This window comes from Nerophis ophidion, linkage group LG21 (assembly GCF_033978795.1).
Source record: "Nerophis ophidion isolate RoL-2023_Sa linkage group LG21, RoL_Noph_v1.0, whole genome shotgun sequence".
NCBI classification, from domain to species: Eukaryota; Metazoa; Chordata; class Actinopteri; order Syngnathiformes; family Syngnathidae; genus Nerophis; species Nerophis ophidion.
In genome coordinates this window covers 19865454-19878024 of record NC_084631.1, presented here as the reverse complement: position 1 = coordinate 19878024, position 12571 = coordinate 19865454, and the positions used below count along the sequence as shown (strand labels likewise).

The 12571-nt window shown below is 40.9% G+C and overlaps 1 protein-coding gene across 2 annotated transcripts in view; it reads left to right on the top strand.

Moving 5' to 3' along the window:
- The window catches only part of stt3b (STT3 oligosaccharyltransferase complex catalytic subunit B), a 106584-nt gene that overhangs the window by 52291 nt on the left and 41722 nt on the right, over nt 1-12571 (top strand). For both annotated transcript variants that reach the window (XM_061882121.1, XM_061882122.1), the window contains exons 4-7: nt 1057-1122; nt 4791-4890; nt 5072-5170; nt 10483-10629. In XM_061882121.1, coding sequence (XP_061738105.1) covers nt 1057-1122; nt 4791-4890; nt 5072-5170; nt 10483-10629 — 412 coding nt within the window. The remainder of the gene's footprint in view (nt 1-1056; nt 1123-4790; nt 4891-5071; nt 5171-10482; nt 10630-12571) is intronic.

Sequence of the window (12571 nt, the reverse complement as noted above, 5' to 3'; positions counted from 1 at the left end):
ACAACAAATAGAAAGATAGATAAAACTTTATTTGGGACCTATTGGATTTCCCTGGGACCCAACAAAATTGCTATCAGTGGGTCCCGGGGACTAACTTAGTTAATAACCTATCAACATCACGGAAGAGAACAGAGGAAAAATAAGGAACTTATTCACTCCAATTTTGGACTACAACTGAATAGTAATGGTGGATTCACACAATGTTCTTCAAGTAAACCTTTACCATATATGGAGATATTTGCTGACGGAACTCTGGCAAAATACATCACAATCGTTTCAAATTCCAAAAAGCCATGTTTGGAAAAGGGAAATATTATTACTATACAGTTATGTCCACATGTTGACCTTGTCGTTATTGCTAAGCAGTGTAAAAAGACAAAAGCAGCTAGTCTGAATGTACAGATACTTATCTAAGTGTTAATGATTATCAGGTACCTGCAGTTTCTCATGTAAAAAAAGGTATTATTCTGTGCAGATGACTTAATTTTTGAATGAGGCACTTTTTGGGCAGATGAGGTCCGCTCACTCCACTGGTCAATCTGCATATCAAAATTGCACTTTTTAATAGAAATAGACTTAGACAAACTTAATTGATCCACAAGGGAAATTCTTTCACACAGTAGCTCAGTTACAAATGATGGAAAGGTAGTTCTCAACAGGTAGTTACAATAACACTAGAATGCATAAGTTACTGCTCAATAAAGAACATTGTGTACCTACCTCTGCGTGAATACTGTCTGATTGTAAATATGTTATTTTCTTTTCTTTTTTTATTTCATAAGTTAAATTGTTTTGGCCATGCATAAATGCATTACATATTTGTATTTAGAATAACTATAAATTAAAGATTGAACGTAAAGTACATGTACATATTAGTTGAAGTAGAATACTCAAAGAGGTTATGATGAGAGTACCGGAGAATGTCAGCAAAAGAAAGCAGCTGTTTTTCCGCCGTAATTGAAGGAGGACCCATGTCATTATGATTCTCATCACAGTGCTACTTCATGGTTTGGTTCCTTTTTTTCCTCCTGACTAACACTTTTCTTCTTTCCTCAGGTGAAGTCTGTGAAGACAGGATCAGTTTGTTGGACTATTGGTTGTTGTCTGTGCTATTTTTACATGGTAAGTATAATTCACACAAACATTGACACAATTGGCTAATATGTTATTTGAGGCCCGAACAATTTGGAGGTTTGTCCCATCATGGCTGACATAATCAGGGTGGGCAACTAATGAAGTAAACCATGGTCAAAAGCAAATAAATTCAGGGCTGGGTATCATGGCCAATTTCCTAAAAACATTTTTTTTTTTATTGATGATATTAAAAAGTTGTGATGGCTTCTATTACTGTATCTTCATGAATCAGGTAGTAAAGCTCGCAAGTCCCTCAGTTTATGTATTTTTTTCCTGGATGACTTGTTGGTGCAAGTTAATGTTAGCATAGCTGCTGCTGCTTCTGGTACCGGATGCCTTGTCTGTGTGCATGGCATCATGAAATCTGAGGATAATAAAATAATGTTAGGGCATAATGTAGGGCAAATGTCAGAAAGGTGGGTCTCCATCAGAGGTTATGGGTCGTCCTTCAGCAGGACAACGACCCAAAGATTACTTTGAAAATCACAACGCAAACAAAAAAGAATAAACGTGAATACCAAAGCATTTCTAATTTCAAGAATTTTCTGGGAGAAGTGGTGCATTATCTGACAGAAATGCAGGGGTGCCAATGTTTTTGGCCATGACTGTATGTATATATATGTTTATGTATGTATATATACGTATACATATGTGTATATGTTAATACGTATATGTATGTATGCATGCGCGTGCACCTGTATTAGTACCTTATATGCAGTCTGTGTGGGAAAACCCTGAAATGGGTCTTTGAGGGAAGAGTGTAACCAGGGTTGAGCACATGAATCATTTGTCTAAAACCTTCATCCTCCACCATTGACAGTGGCCTCATGTCAGTTGCCAACATATTCAGGATAGCATCAGTCAATGCAGGCGCTTGCTGTGGTGTGCAGACCTTCCTTTGTACCAAGTCTCTAATTCTGGCTTGTTTCTTTCTGAAATGAAAGAAAGCATATTATGAACATACATAGTAGCATCATTTACATGTAACTAAATACATACCCAGTTGATTTTATTAATAATTTCTGACGTAAAAGACAAATACGCCACCACATTTAAAAAACACCTAAATTAAATAAATGGACATTGGAGTTGCAGAATACAACAATAATACAGAAATGTAACTCATCAGATCAGAACTGGATCAGATATAATACACATTTCTGTTGCGAATAATAAAGGATTCAGTTTAGGTTACCTCTGAATAATAGCATGAAATATTCCAGTACGTTCATAACGTTTAGTTATACTAAAGTGTCACTCAAATTTTAATAGATTTATATGGCTTTATGGTGCCCGGCTACATCGATCCATTATGAAACCAACCTGAGATATTTCTGTCAGTTACGTTTATTTCGAAATTGGTAACCGTGCGTTTTCTCTCTCAAAACGGAGTCAAATGTGCCGGAGAAACATTATCAGACCCGCGTTGCAACAAAGGGATAACGTAAACTTTACTTAAAAAAAAAAAAGAGCTGGCGTGCTGTACTCATGAATGCCTGCTGCCACTCATAACAACACAGAAAATTAAGTCACTGCACTATCCAAAAAGTTCCTAACCCTCTGAAAGTTAATACACAACAGTTGCTGCTGCGCTTCCTTAAAAAAAATCTCCTCGTTAACAAAAGATTAAAAACACACAAAGACTGACACAACTGATCAATATACTCGGACTATGGACTTAAAAAGTTACGTACCGTGAGTTCCCTTCATCCATTGCTCCCGAAGCAATGTTGCTCTTCCGTGCCACGCGAGGTCCATGCTGCACATTTTGCAGGAAACTGTCTTCTTTGAAGTCTTTAAAGTAAAGTGTTCCCAAACATTTGACGACTTAGGCCGTACTCTTTTCTCCAACTCAAGATGTTTCTCCGGTGAACTATTTGTACTGTTTCTCTCCGCCATTTTTCAAATGTTTCCAGGCAAAGGAGACGGTGTGGTCACGTGAGCTGCACATGACACATCATTGGCTGGCTTACTGCCCCCGCTCATGAGACGTAGCTGCAGCGCATGCGCATAGCATAGATCCAACGAATCGATGACTAAATTAATCGCCAACTATTTTTAGAATCGATTTTGATCGATTTAGTTGATTAGTTGTTATAACCCTAATCTAGACAAGAGAACCTACTTTTTATTTTAGCATGCTGAAGGAGCGCTCTGGGAGACACCCCGCTTGTGCCAAAAACACGGGCAAGTTCTACCATATTGTGCTGGAATGAACCAGATGCAAGAAAATGAGATTATTTCATATAGGAATTTGGAGATGTTTATCATAAGCCATTGAAAAACAATACACCAGCAGACACTGCAGGGTTTCCTGGTAATATAAATGATTGTGGCGGTGCGCCACGGCAACATATTAGCTGCCACATCTTAAAAAAAATGAGGGGTTTTTACATGAAAACAAAATGAAGTAATATGATGTATTAATAAGTGTGCAACGATTTGTTTTAACGTCGATTTCATAGATGTCGTTACCGATACGATTCCGAGACTGTCTTATGTTTTTAGAACGATATGATCCAAAACGTTTCAGAAAAAAATGTTTATACTATAATTAAAATTTATTTTAAATGTATGTATACATTTTTTTGCCTTCTTGAATAAAATAAAGCACAAAGCCTCTTAATAATTCACAAGTTATAAAATGGCATTAATGTATAGGCAATATGTGGAATAACTTTATTTTATTGTTTCACGGCCAAATATTGGCAAGCACACAGACAAACGTTGCTCTCTCCATCGTCCATCTTTGCACCATAATTGCCTCCCTGTCACAGATATGACGTCCATTTGAAGTGTTTTACTGTTTTTGCATCACAAGACAGCAGAAATCCTTAAAACGCCACCGCAAAGTACAGTATGATAAAACTGTACAAAACGCACACACAAAAAAGTCAGAATCCCCAACCCTGTACAATACAACAATATACCACACAAATTCTAGTATACACAAGAAGGTAACAGCATTTTTTGTTTTGCTCAACAACAATAATACCAATGAGAAGAGTTCCTGCTGCCCACTACTTGAATGACCATTTGAATGTTCTTTTTTGTTTTCTTTAAGTTCATCAGTTCAATAAACATTTTGTGAAATAATTGTAATCTCCATTCCAAGCAAAAAAAAAAATCATGATTCACATTTTTGCCAGAATCATGCTCTTCATATACAGTAAGACGGACATGCTAAATTAATTGTGTTCACTATTTTGCCTATTTTTGATAAGAGTCACACAATCTTCGGCGCACAAGCTTAGTAGATCTGCCTTGGTTGTGCTATACTCAGATATATCCAATGATTGTGAGAATCGCTTATTGTAAGTTACCCTGCAATACAGAGTCCCGCTCGGTCAATATTTTTCATCCTAATAAACCCCTCTGCTCTAACAGGGAGGGTTTTATCTGTCAATACATTACTTTGGCCACTAACCGACATATACAAGGACTTTCAAAGATTGTTTTAGCACTGCATCTGTCACTCCTCAAACTTCACGTTAGTTTCCATCCTTAACAAATTTTATGGATCAGATGGATTATTTTTTAATTATACCCCAGATAAACCTGACACCTTTTTTGCTCTGTTTATGAAATAAATACTCATTTTGAAAGATGTAAAAATTTCCACTTTTGGCTGACATGCATGCACTTGTTGGTTGCAGGTATCGGCATGGGGAGGGTACGTGTTTATCATCAACCTGATTCCCCTCCATGTGTTTGTGCTCCTGCTAATGCAGCGCTACAGCAGAAGAGTCTACATTGGTAAGATGCACTGTAGAATGTGAATTACTTGATCTTGACACTTCAGTTGAAATTATAGACCGACCATAGTACTTAAGTCTTTAGTGCACAAAAACCTCTATCTGGAATTATAATTCTGGCACCTATTGACAATTTGATATCTTACAAAGCCTTCTCTTTCTGTCTTTGTTTCTATCTGAAGCATACAGCACATTCTACATTGTTGGACTTGTACTATCAATGCAGATCCCTTTTGTTGGCTTCCAGCCCATCAGGACTAGCGAGCACATGGCTGCTGCTGGTAAGTCCAATGTTCTTTGACTTATGATAGCTTCCTAAATTTTAAGGTATGACCGGTCACTCATGACTTTTAGTATACAAACATTGATTCCGTAAATTGTGATTTACTATAGTAATGTATTCAGAAGACACGCCCAAATTGGTGAATGTATTATGTGGAAATGTTGGACAATAATCTTGCATGAGGTACAGCATATACTGCAGAGTTTTACATTAAAAATCAACTTACAGTACTTTCAGGCACTCACACACTTTATATACTAGTTTTTGAAAAGAGAACAATAAAATCTTGTATAATTTTTTCCTGTCAAAGGACGGTAAGAATCAATAGGCCAGCAGGTTAGTAATAAATCACATTAATAGCTCTGGCATGTGAAATGTCTGTGAAAATGCGTAAATCCGCGTATTTAAACATTAATTTTTGCGCAAAAATATCACTGTCGCTTTTTTTTTTAACAATTATAAATATGATCCCAACAAAATTTGTTGAAAGCTTGCCTTAGCCGCAGGTATTCACAGTCCCCTTGCCTAAACTAGCCACACTGAGTTGCTGAACAAGGGAAACTATCAGCAGGACCGAAACTAGCTCTCTAGTTAGCGAACTGTCTAGCTAGCTTGCTTGTTGTTGTCTTCGTTCACTTTCTGAATCGCAGTTTGGACGGCTATCTACTTTGCTACTAATCATATTTGGATGAATACAATCCGAGCAGGGCAGCACGGTGGGAGAGGGGTTTGTGCGACTGCCTCACAATACGAAGGTCCTGAGTAGTCCTGGGTTCAATCCCGGTCTCGGGATATTTCTGTGTGGAGTTTGCATGTCCTCCCCGTGACTGCGTGGGTTCCCTCCAGGTACTCCGGCTTCCTCCCACCTCCAAAGACATGCACCTGGGGATAGGTTGATTGGCAACACTAAATTGGCCCTAGTGTGTGAATGTTGTGTGTCTATCTGTGTTTGCCCTGCGATGAGGTGACGACTTGTCCAGTGTATACACTGCCTTCCGCCCGATTGTAGCTGAGATAGGCCCCAGCGGCCCCAGCGACGCTTAAGGGAATAAGCGGTAGAAAATGGATAAATGGCAATTCGAGCAGTTAGATCCGAATCATTTGTCGTTTTAGAGTATTTTCTAATAGCTAGCTCGAACGTGACCAATTGTAAATAGAGGTCGAAACACCGGATGTATTTTACCAGAAGGAGGGTGGCTTAGTAAATGATATGCTAAAAAAAACAAAAAAAATACACAATATTGCCAAAAGTATTCGGCCACCCATCCAAATGATCAGAATCAGGTGTCCTAATCACTTGGCCCACCCTCAGGTGTATAAAATCAAGCACTTAGGCATGGAGACTGTTTCTACAAACATTTGTGAAAAGAGGGGCTGCTCTCAGGAGTTTAGTGATTTCCAGCGCAGAACTGTCATAGGATGCCACCTCTGCAAAAAATCCATTCATGATATTTCCTCGCTCCTAAATATTCCAAAGTCTACTGTCGGATTTATTGTAAGAAAATGGAAGAGTTTGAGAATAACAGAAATTCAGACACAAAGTGGAAGGCCACGTAAACTGACATAGAGAGTGGTCAGCAGATGCTGAAGTGCACAGTGCAAAGAGGTCGCTGACTTTCTGCACGGCCAGTTGCTACAGAGCTCTAAACTTCATGTGACCTTCCAATTAGCCCACGTACAGTACGCAGAGAGTTTCATACAATGGGTTTCTATGCCTGAGCAGCTGCATTTAAGCCATACATCACCAAGTCCAATGCAAAGTGTTTGATGCAGTGGTGCACATCGCCACTGTACTCTGGAGTGATGAATCATGCTTTTCTATCTGGCAAGCTGATGGACGAGTCTGGGTTTGGAGGTTGCCAGGAGAACGGTACATTTCGGACTGCATTGCGCCGAGTGTGAAATTTGGTGGAAGAGGAATTATGGTGTGGAGTTGTTTTTCAGGAATTGGGCTCTGCCTCTTAGTTCCATGGAAAGGAACTTTGAATGCTCCAGGATACCAAAACATTTTGGACAATTCCATGGTCCCAACCGCGTGCGTGCGTGCACACACAGATACATGGATATTTTTTTTTTTTTACTTTCAACGTTTGAAATTTTTTAACAACTTTTTCATGGAAATTGAGTAATATACCATGATTACAAATGTTAAAAATAACTGTTATAATGGGAGTCAATGGGGCCAAAAGAGGTCTTAGGAGAAAGTGTGTTTACTTATTTTTTATTTCTTATTCTCATGTTGCAATCAAAAACACAATGCATCCATCCATCCATCCATCTTCTTCCGCTTATCCGAGGTCGGGTTGCGGGGGCAACAGCCTAAGCAGGTAAACCCAGACTTCCCCTTCCCCAGCCACTTCGTCTAGCTCTTCCCAGGGGATCCCGAGGCGTTCCCAGGCCAGCCGGGAGACATAATCTTCCCAACGTGTCCTGGGTCTTCCCTGTGGCCTCCTACCGATTGGACGTGCCCTAAACACCTCCCTAGGGAGGCGTTCGGGTGGCATCCTGACCAGATGCCCGAACCACCTCATCTGGCTCCTCTCGATGTGAAGGAGCAGCGGCTTTACTTTGAGCTCCTCCCGGATGGCAGCTTCTCACCCTATCTCTAAGGGAGAACCCCGCCACCCGGCGGAGAAAACTCATTTCGGCCGCTTGTACCCGTGATCTTATCCTTTCGGTCATGACCCAAAGCTCATGACCATAGGTGAGGGTGGGAACGTAGATCGACCGGTAAATTGAGAGCTTTGCCTTCCGGCTCAGCTCCTTCTTCACCACAACGGATCGGTACAACGTCCGCATTACTGAAGACGCCGCACCGATCCATCCGCCTGTCGATCTCACGATCCACTCTTCCCTCACTCGTGAACAAGACTCCTAGGTACTTGAACTCCACCACTTGGGGCAGGGTCTCCTCCCCAACCCGGAGATGGCAGTCCACCCTTTTCCGGGCGAGAACCATGGACTCGGACTTGGAGGTGCTGATTCTCATTCCGGTCGCTTCACACTCGGCTGCAAACCGATCCAGCGAGAGCTGAAGATCCCGGTCAGATGAAGCCATCAGGACCACATCATCCGCAAAAAGCAGAGACCTAATTCTGCGGTCACCAAACCGGAACCCCTCAACGCCTAGACTGCGCCTAGAAATTCTGTCCATAAAAGTTATGAACAGAATCGGTGACAAAGGACAGCCTTGGCGGAGTCCTACCCTCACTGGAAATGTGTTCGACTTACTGCCGACAATGCGGACCAAGCTCTGGCACTGATCGTACAGGGAGCGGACCGCCACAATAAGACAGTCCGATACCCCATACTCTCTGAGACTCCCCACAGGACTTCCCGAGGGACACAGTTGAATGCCTTCTCCAAGTCCACAAAGCACATGTAGACTGGTTGGGCAAACTCCCATGCACCCTCAAGAACCCTGCCGAGAGTATAGAGCTGGTTCACAGTTCCACGACCAGGACGAAAACCACACTGTTCCTCCTGAATCCGAGGTTCGACTATCCGGCGTAGCCTCCTCTCCAGTACACCTGAATAAACCTTACCGGGAAGGCTGAGGAGTGTGATCCCACGATAGTTGGAACACACCCTCGGTCCCCCTTCTTAAAGAGAGGAACCACCACCCCGGTCTGCCAATCCAGAGGTACCACCCCCGATGTCCACGCGATGCTGCAGAGTCTTGTCAACCAAGACAGCCCCAGAGCATCCAGAGCCTTAAGGAACTCCGGGCGGATCTCGTCCACCCCCGGGGCCTTGCCACCGAGGAGCTTTTTAACAACCTCAGCGACCTCAGCCCCAGAAATGCAATTCTATGAAAATAAAAACTTTAAACAAAAAAAAATAACACCCGGGCAAAATTTCAGACCACTCAAACAGAACAATCATTCCATATCTCAAGACATATGTAAATGTATTTCTGTATAACTTGTTTTTCTTTTTTTGTTAACTAAGTGAAAGAAGTACATGTGTATTGCAGACACATTTCCTATTCTGATAAATAATCAGCAACACAATGGGCCATCAAATTGTGCAATTGAAGTGGACGTTTTATGCAAGGCTGCAGTACTCTTGTCTCAGGTACTCTTTTTCAGAAACAAACGGTCCGTGTCTAAAACACAATTTGGTCTCTCCTGCTGGCCTAGTTTCCAGATATAATTGAATTACGTTCCCAGATGAAATTGAATGACATTCCCAGTTATAAAGCTTTCTAATAAGTCGTTTGTGTGTTACTTTGCTGCAAAATAGTTTTATCACTTAATATAGAAGTCTGTTGGTATTTTCGGTATGATGATAATTTTTGAGTGGTTAACAAAGCAGCTTTTGAAAAATCATCTGCACCCTTTTAACATTGCGGCAAGCATACAAGTAATCTGTTTTTTGCCTTTTGCACCAACTGTATCATAAGAGTCTTTGAAAATGTGCCACCAGAAATAATATCTGCCACTTTCAGTTTTTGGCTCCCTTTTTTGCTAACTCTCAGAGAGCAAATATGTTTTCACGTTGCATGGGTAGCAGCTGCTCCAAACATCTGGTGGTAGCTTTTAGGATGTACAACTGGAGATGATATTTGAGTGACTGAGCCATGGACTTCAGTATTATTGACGGTGGCACACAAGCACATACTTTCATCACCATTGCTGCTTTCCGGGAAACATGCAGTGGCTTCACTGTGGGTTTTGCAGAGCAGGGTGATATCACACAATTGGGAGTTGTTCAAAAGGTTTTGAAATATTTGGTTTTGTATGTCAAATCTACAAGATTGCATCATCAGGGTCTTGGTACCGTGTTGTTTTGTTTCACTCAATAATTCACCAAACCGATTGTTGCACACAGGTCTGTTACCTTAGACCAGATGTCAAACCTTTGACAATACAACATGATTAGCAGTTAGTAAAGCGTTAACTCAGCTGCTAATTAGCCAACATGCCAAATAGCTTAACACTTAGCTAGGATAACAAAAGCATAGAGAAACATTGTGAAACATTAATTCGCAAGGCAATCCAAGCAAACTGTTTAAAGAGTTCTTTGACAATGACTGAGTAAAGGGAGATTAATTAAGTACAACTTAAGTGAGTGTGTACGAGATCCAAGCCCATCTAATCAGATGGCTTGGTTCAGTCAAACAAATTTGGAAATCTGTCCCATGATGTTTATCTTTTACATATGTAAAAACAGCCAAAGGGACGATTATAAACTGACTTGTCAGGGGTTTGCAAAATTTTAAATCCTCATGAAGGTGTGTCTTTTTAATTATTCAGAATGCCCACAGTGTTTGCTCATGTGTGGTGTTGTCTTGTTTTTTTTCCCCAGGTGTGTTTGCACTCCTCCAAGCGTATGCCTTTCTGCAGTACCTGAGAGATAGATTGACCAAACAGGAATTCCAGACACTCTTCTTCCTTGGTGTCTCTCTTGCCGCTGGCGTGGTCTTCCTCACCGTGATATATCTCACATACACAGGTGTGTATTTCAGCCAACGCATGCTCACCATAATATTTAGTCACATTGTGCTTTTGTTGTCCCGATACCAACATTTTGGTATCAGTACCAATATGTACCGTAATTTCCGCACTATGAGGCGCACTGGATTATTAGGCGCACCATAAATGAATGGCCTATTTTAAAACTTTGGTCATATATAAGGCACACCCCATTGTAAGGCGCATAGAATAGATTAGATTAGATTAGATATTAGTTTATTTATTCCGTCAGGAGAGTTCCTTCAGGAAAATTAAAATTTTCAGCACAATCCCATTCGAGAGCAGACAAACATTACAGGGAGATAGAACAGGATGGCTGACGGGTCCTGGCTTCCAGCGCCCCTTACAAAAAAGGTGAGATACAGGTAAACAAGTGGGGGGGGGAATGGGAGAAAAAAATAGAAGATTAAAATAAAATAAAAAAGATGCTACAGTAGAGGCTGGGGTTACGTTATGCATCCTTTAGATGGAGCTGCGTTAAAGGGAATCTCAACAAAACAGTCAGGTCAGTCAAACTTTATTAATAGATTACAAACCAGCGCTCTGACAACTCCGTTTACTCCCAAAATGAATAAACAGCTGTTTTATTATTTTCCCCGATTCAATAAATACACAAAACACAGTCTGATACTGTTACGGTAAATCAAACGTTAGTGCAATAACAATAGAGTTACACTCGAAATAGTTCAAAGCCATGTATCAATAACTCAACGTTGCTCAAATGATAATGTCACACAACACACAAAATAAACATTTAAAGCTCGCTTTAATAGGTTATTCCTCATCCACAAATCCTTCAAAATTTTCTTCTTCAGTGTTCGAATCAAACAGTTAAGCGAATACGGCATCCAACATGCTCCGTCTCGTCGAAGTCGTCATTAAACGAGTCAGTGTTGCTGCTGTCAATGTTAAATTCTCTCGCTTCTGCTCTATTCCCTTGTTCTACTGTGTGACTGATCGCCCAGAGTTTAAACTCTGCCTCGTAAGCGTGTCTCTTAATAGGAGCCTTTTTGGGGTCTTTACATAAACACACAAAAACGGCACGCCTCCCGCAGTCATATATCCCAGCATGCACCACGCACTTCTTCTTCTACGGGGGAAAATGAAGTTGGCGACTGCTTACTGTAGTTGCGAAATCTCCATCTATCAATTTTTTACCGCCTATTGTGGCTCAATATTGGTCCATATATAAGGCGCACCAGATTATAAGGCGCACTGCTAGCCTTTGAGAAAATTTGAGGTTTTTAGGTGCGCCTTATAGTACGGAAAATATGGTATTTAATTAATCAACATCAAAATCAAAATTTAAGTTTTAATTAGTGCGATAACCAAACTGCAAGTGACACAGGTTCCCCTTGCCCAATTCGCCAATCAGAATGGTTGAGCCTTGTGTCCTTTGCCTCCTGGCGTCAGTTAAAGAAACATTACGTTTGTGTGCGCTACAGTGGAGGCAGCCAGTACGTCAATAGAAAACACCACTTGCACATTGGGAAAGGTTTTAATGGTGACTAGGCCTGGGCCGATAGTCAATAAGTCAATCGATTGCTGTGTCAGTGTGTTTATTTTCTTCGTCTCTCGCTTTAAACAGGGCGAAAGAGGTCTCACTCTGTGCATCGCAGTGAGCTCTCTTTTCAGTCATTCACAAAAGTAGTCCGTGGGCAGAGAGCGAGACCGCTGGCTTACATACACAAGAAGCACGGACAGAGAGCCTCTCAACTCCCTAATGATAAATTGTGCCAAGTAACAAAAATTAAGAGTAAACTAATTTAATTACAAAGCCAAATAATGTGTTGTGTGAATATTTCAGCTTCAGATGGGCAATAGGAGACCTTCAACACGGATGGACAAACAAGCAACAAAGTCGTGATGGCAACAAAAAAGACAACCCGACCTAGTTTTTCAAAATGGGAAAAAAATGCACT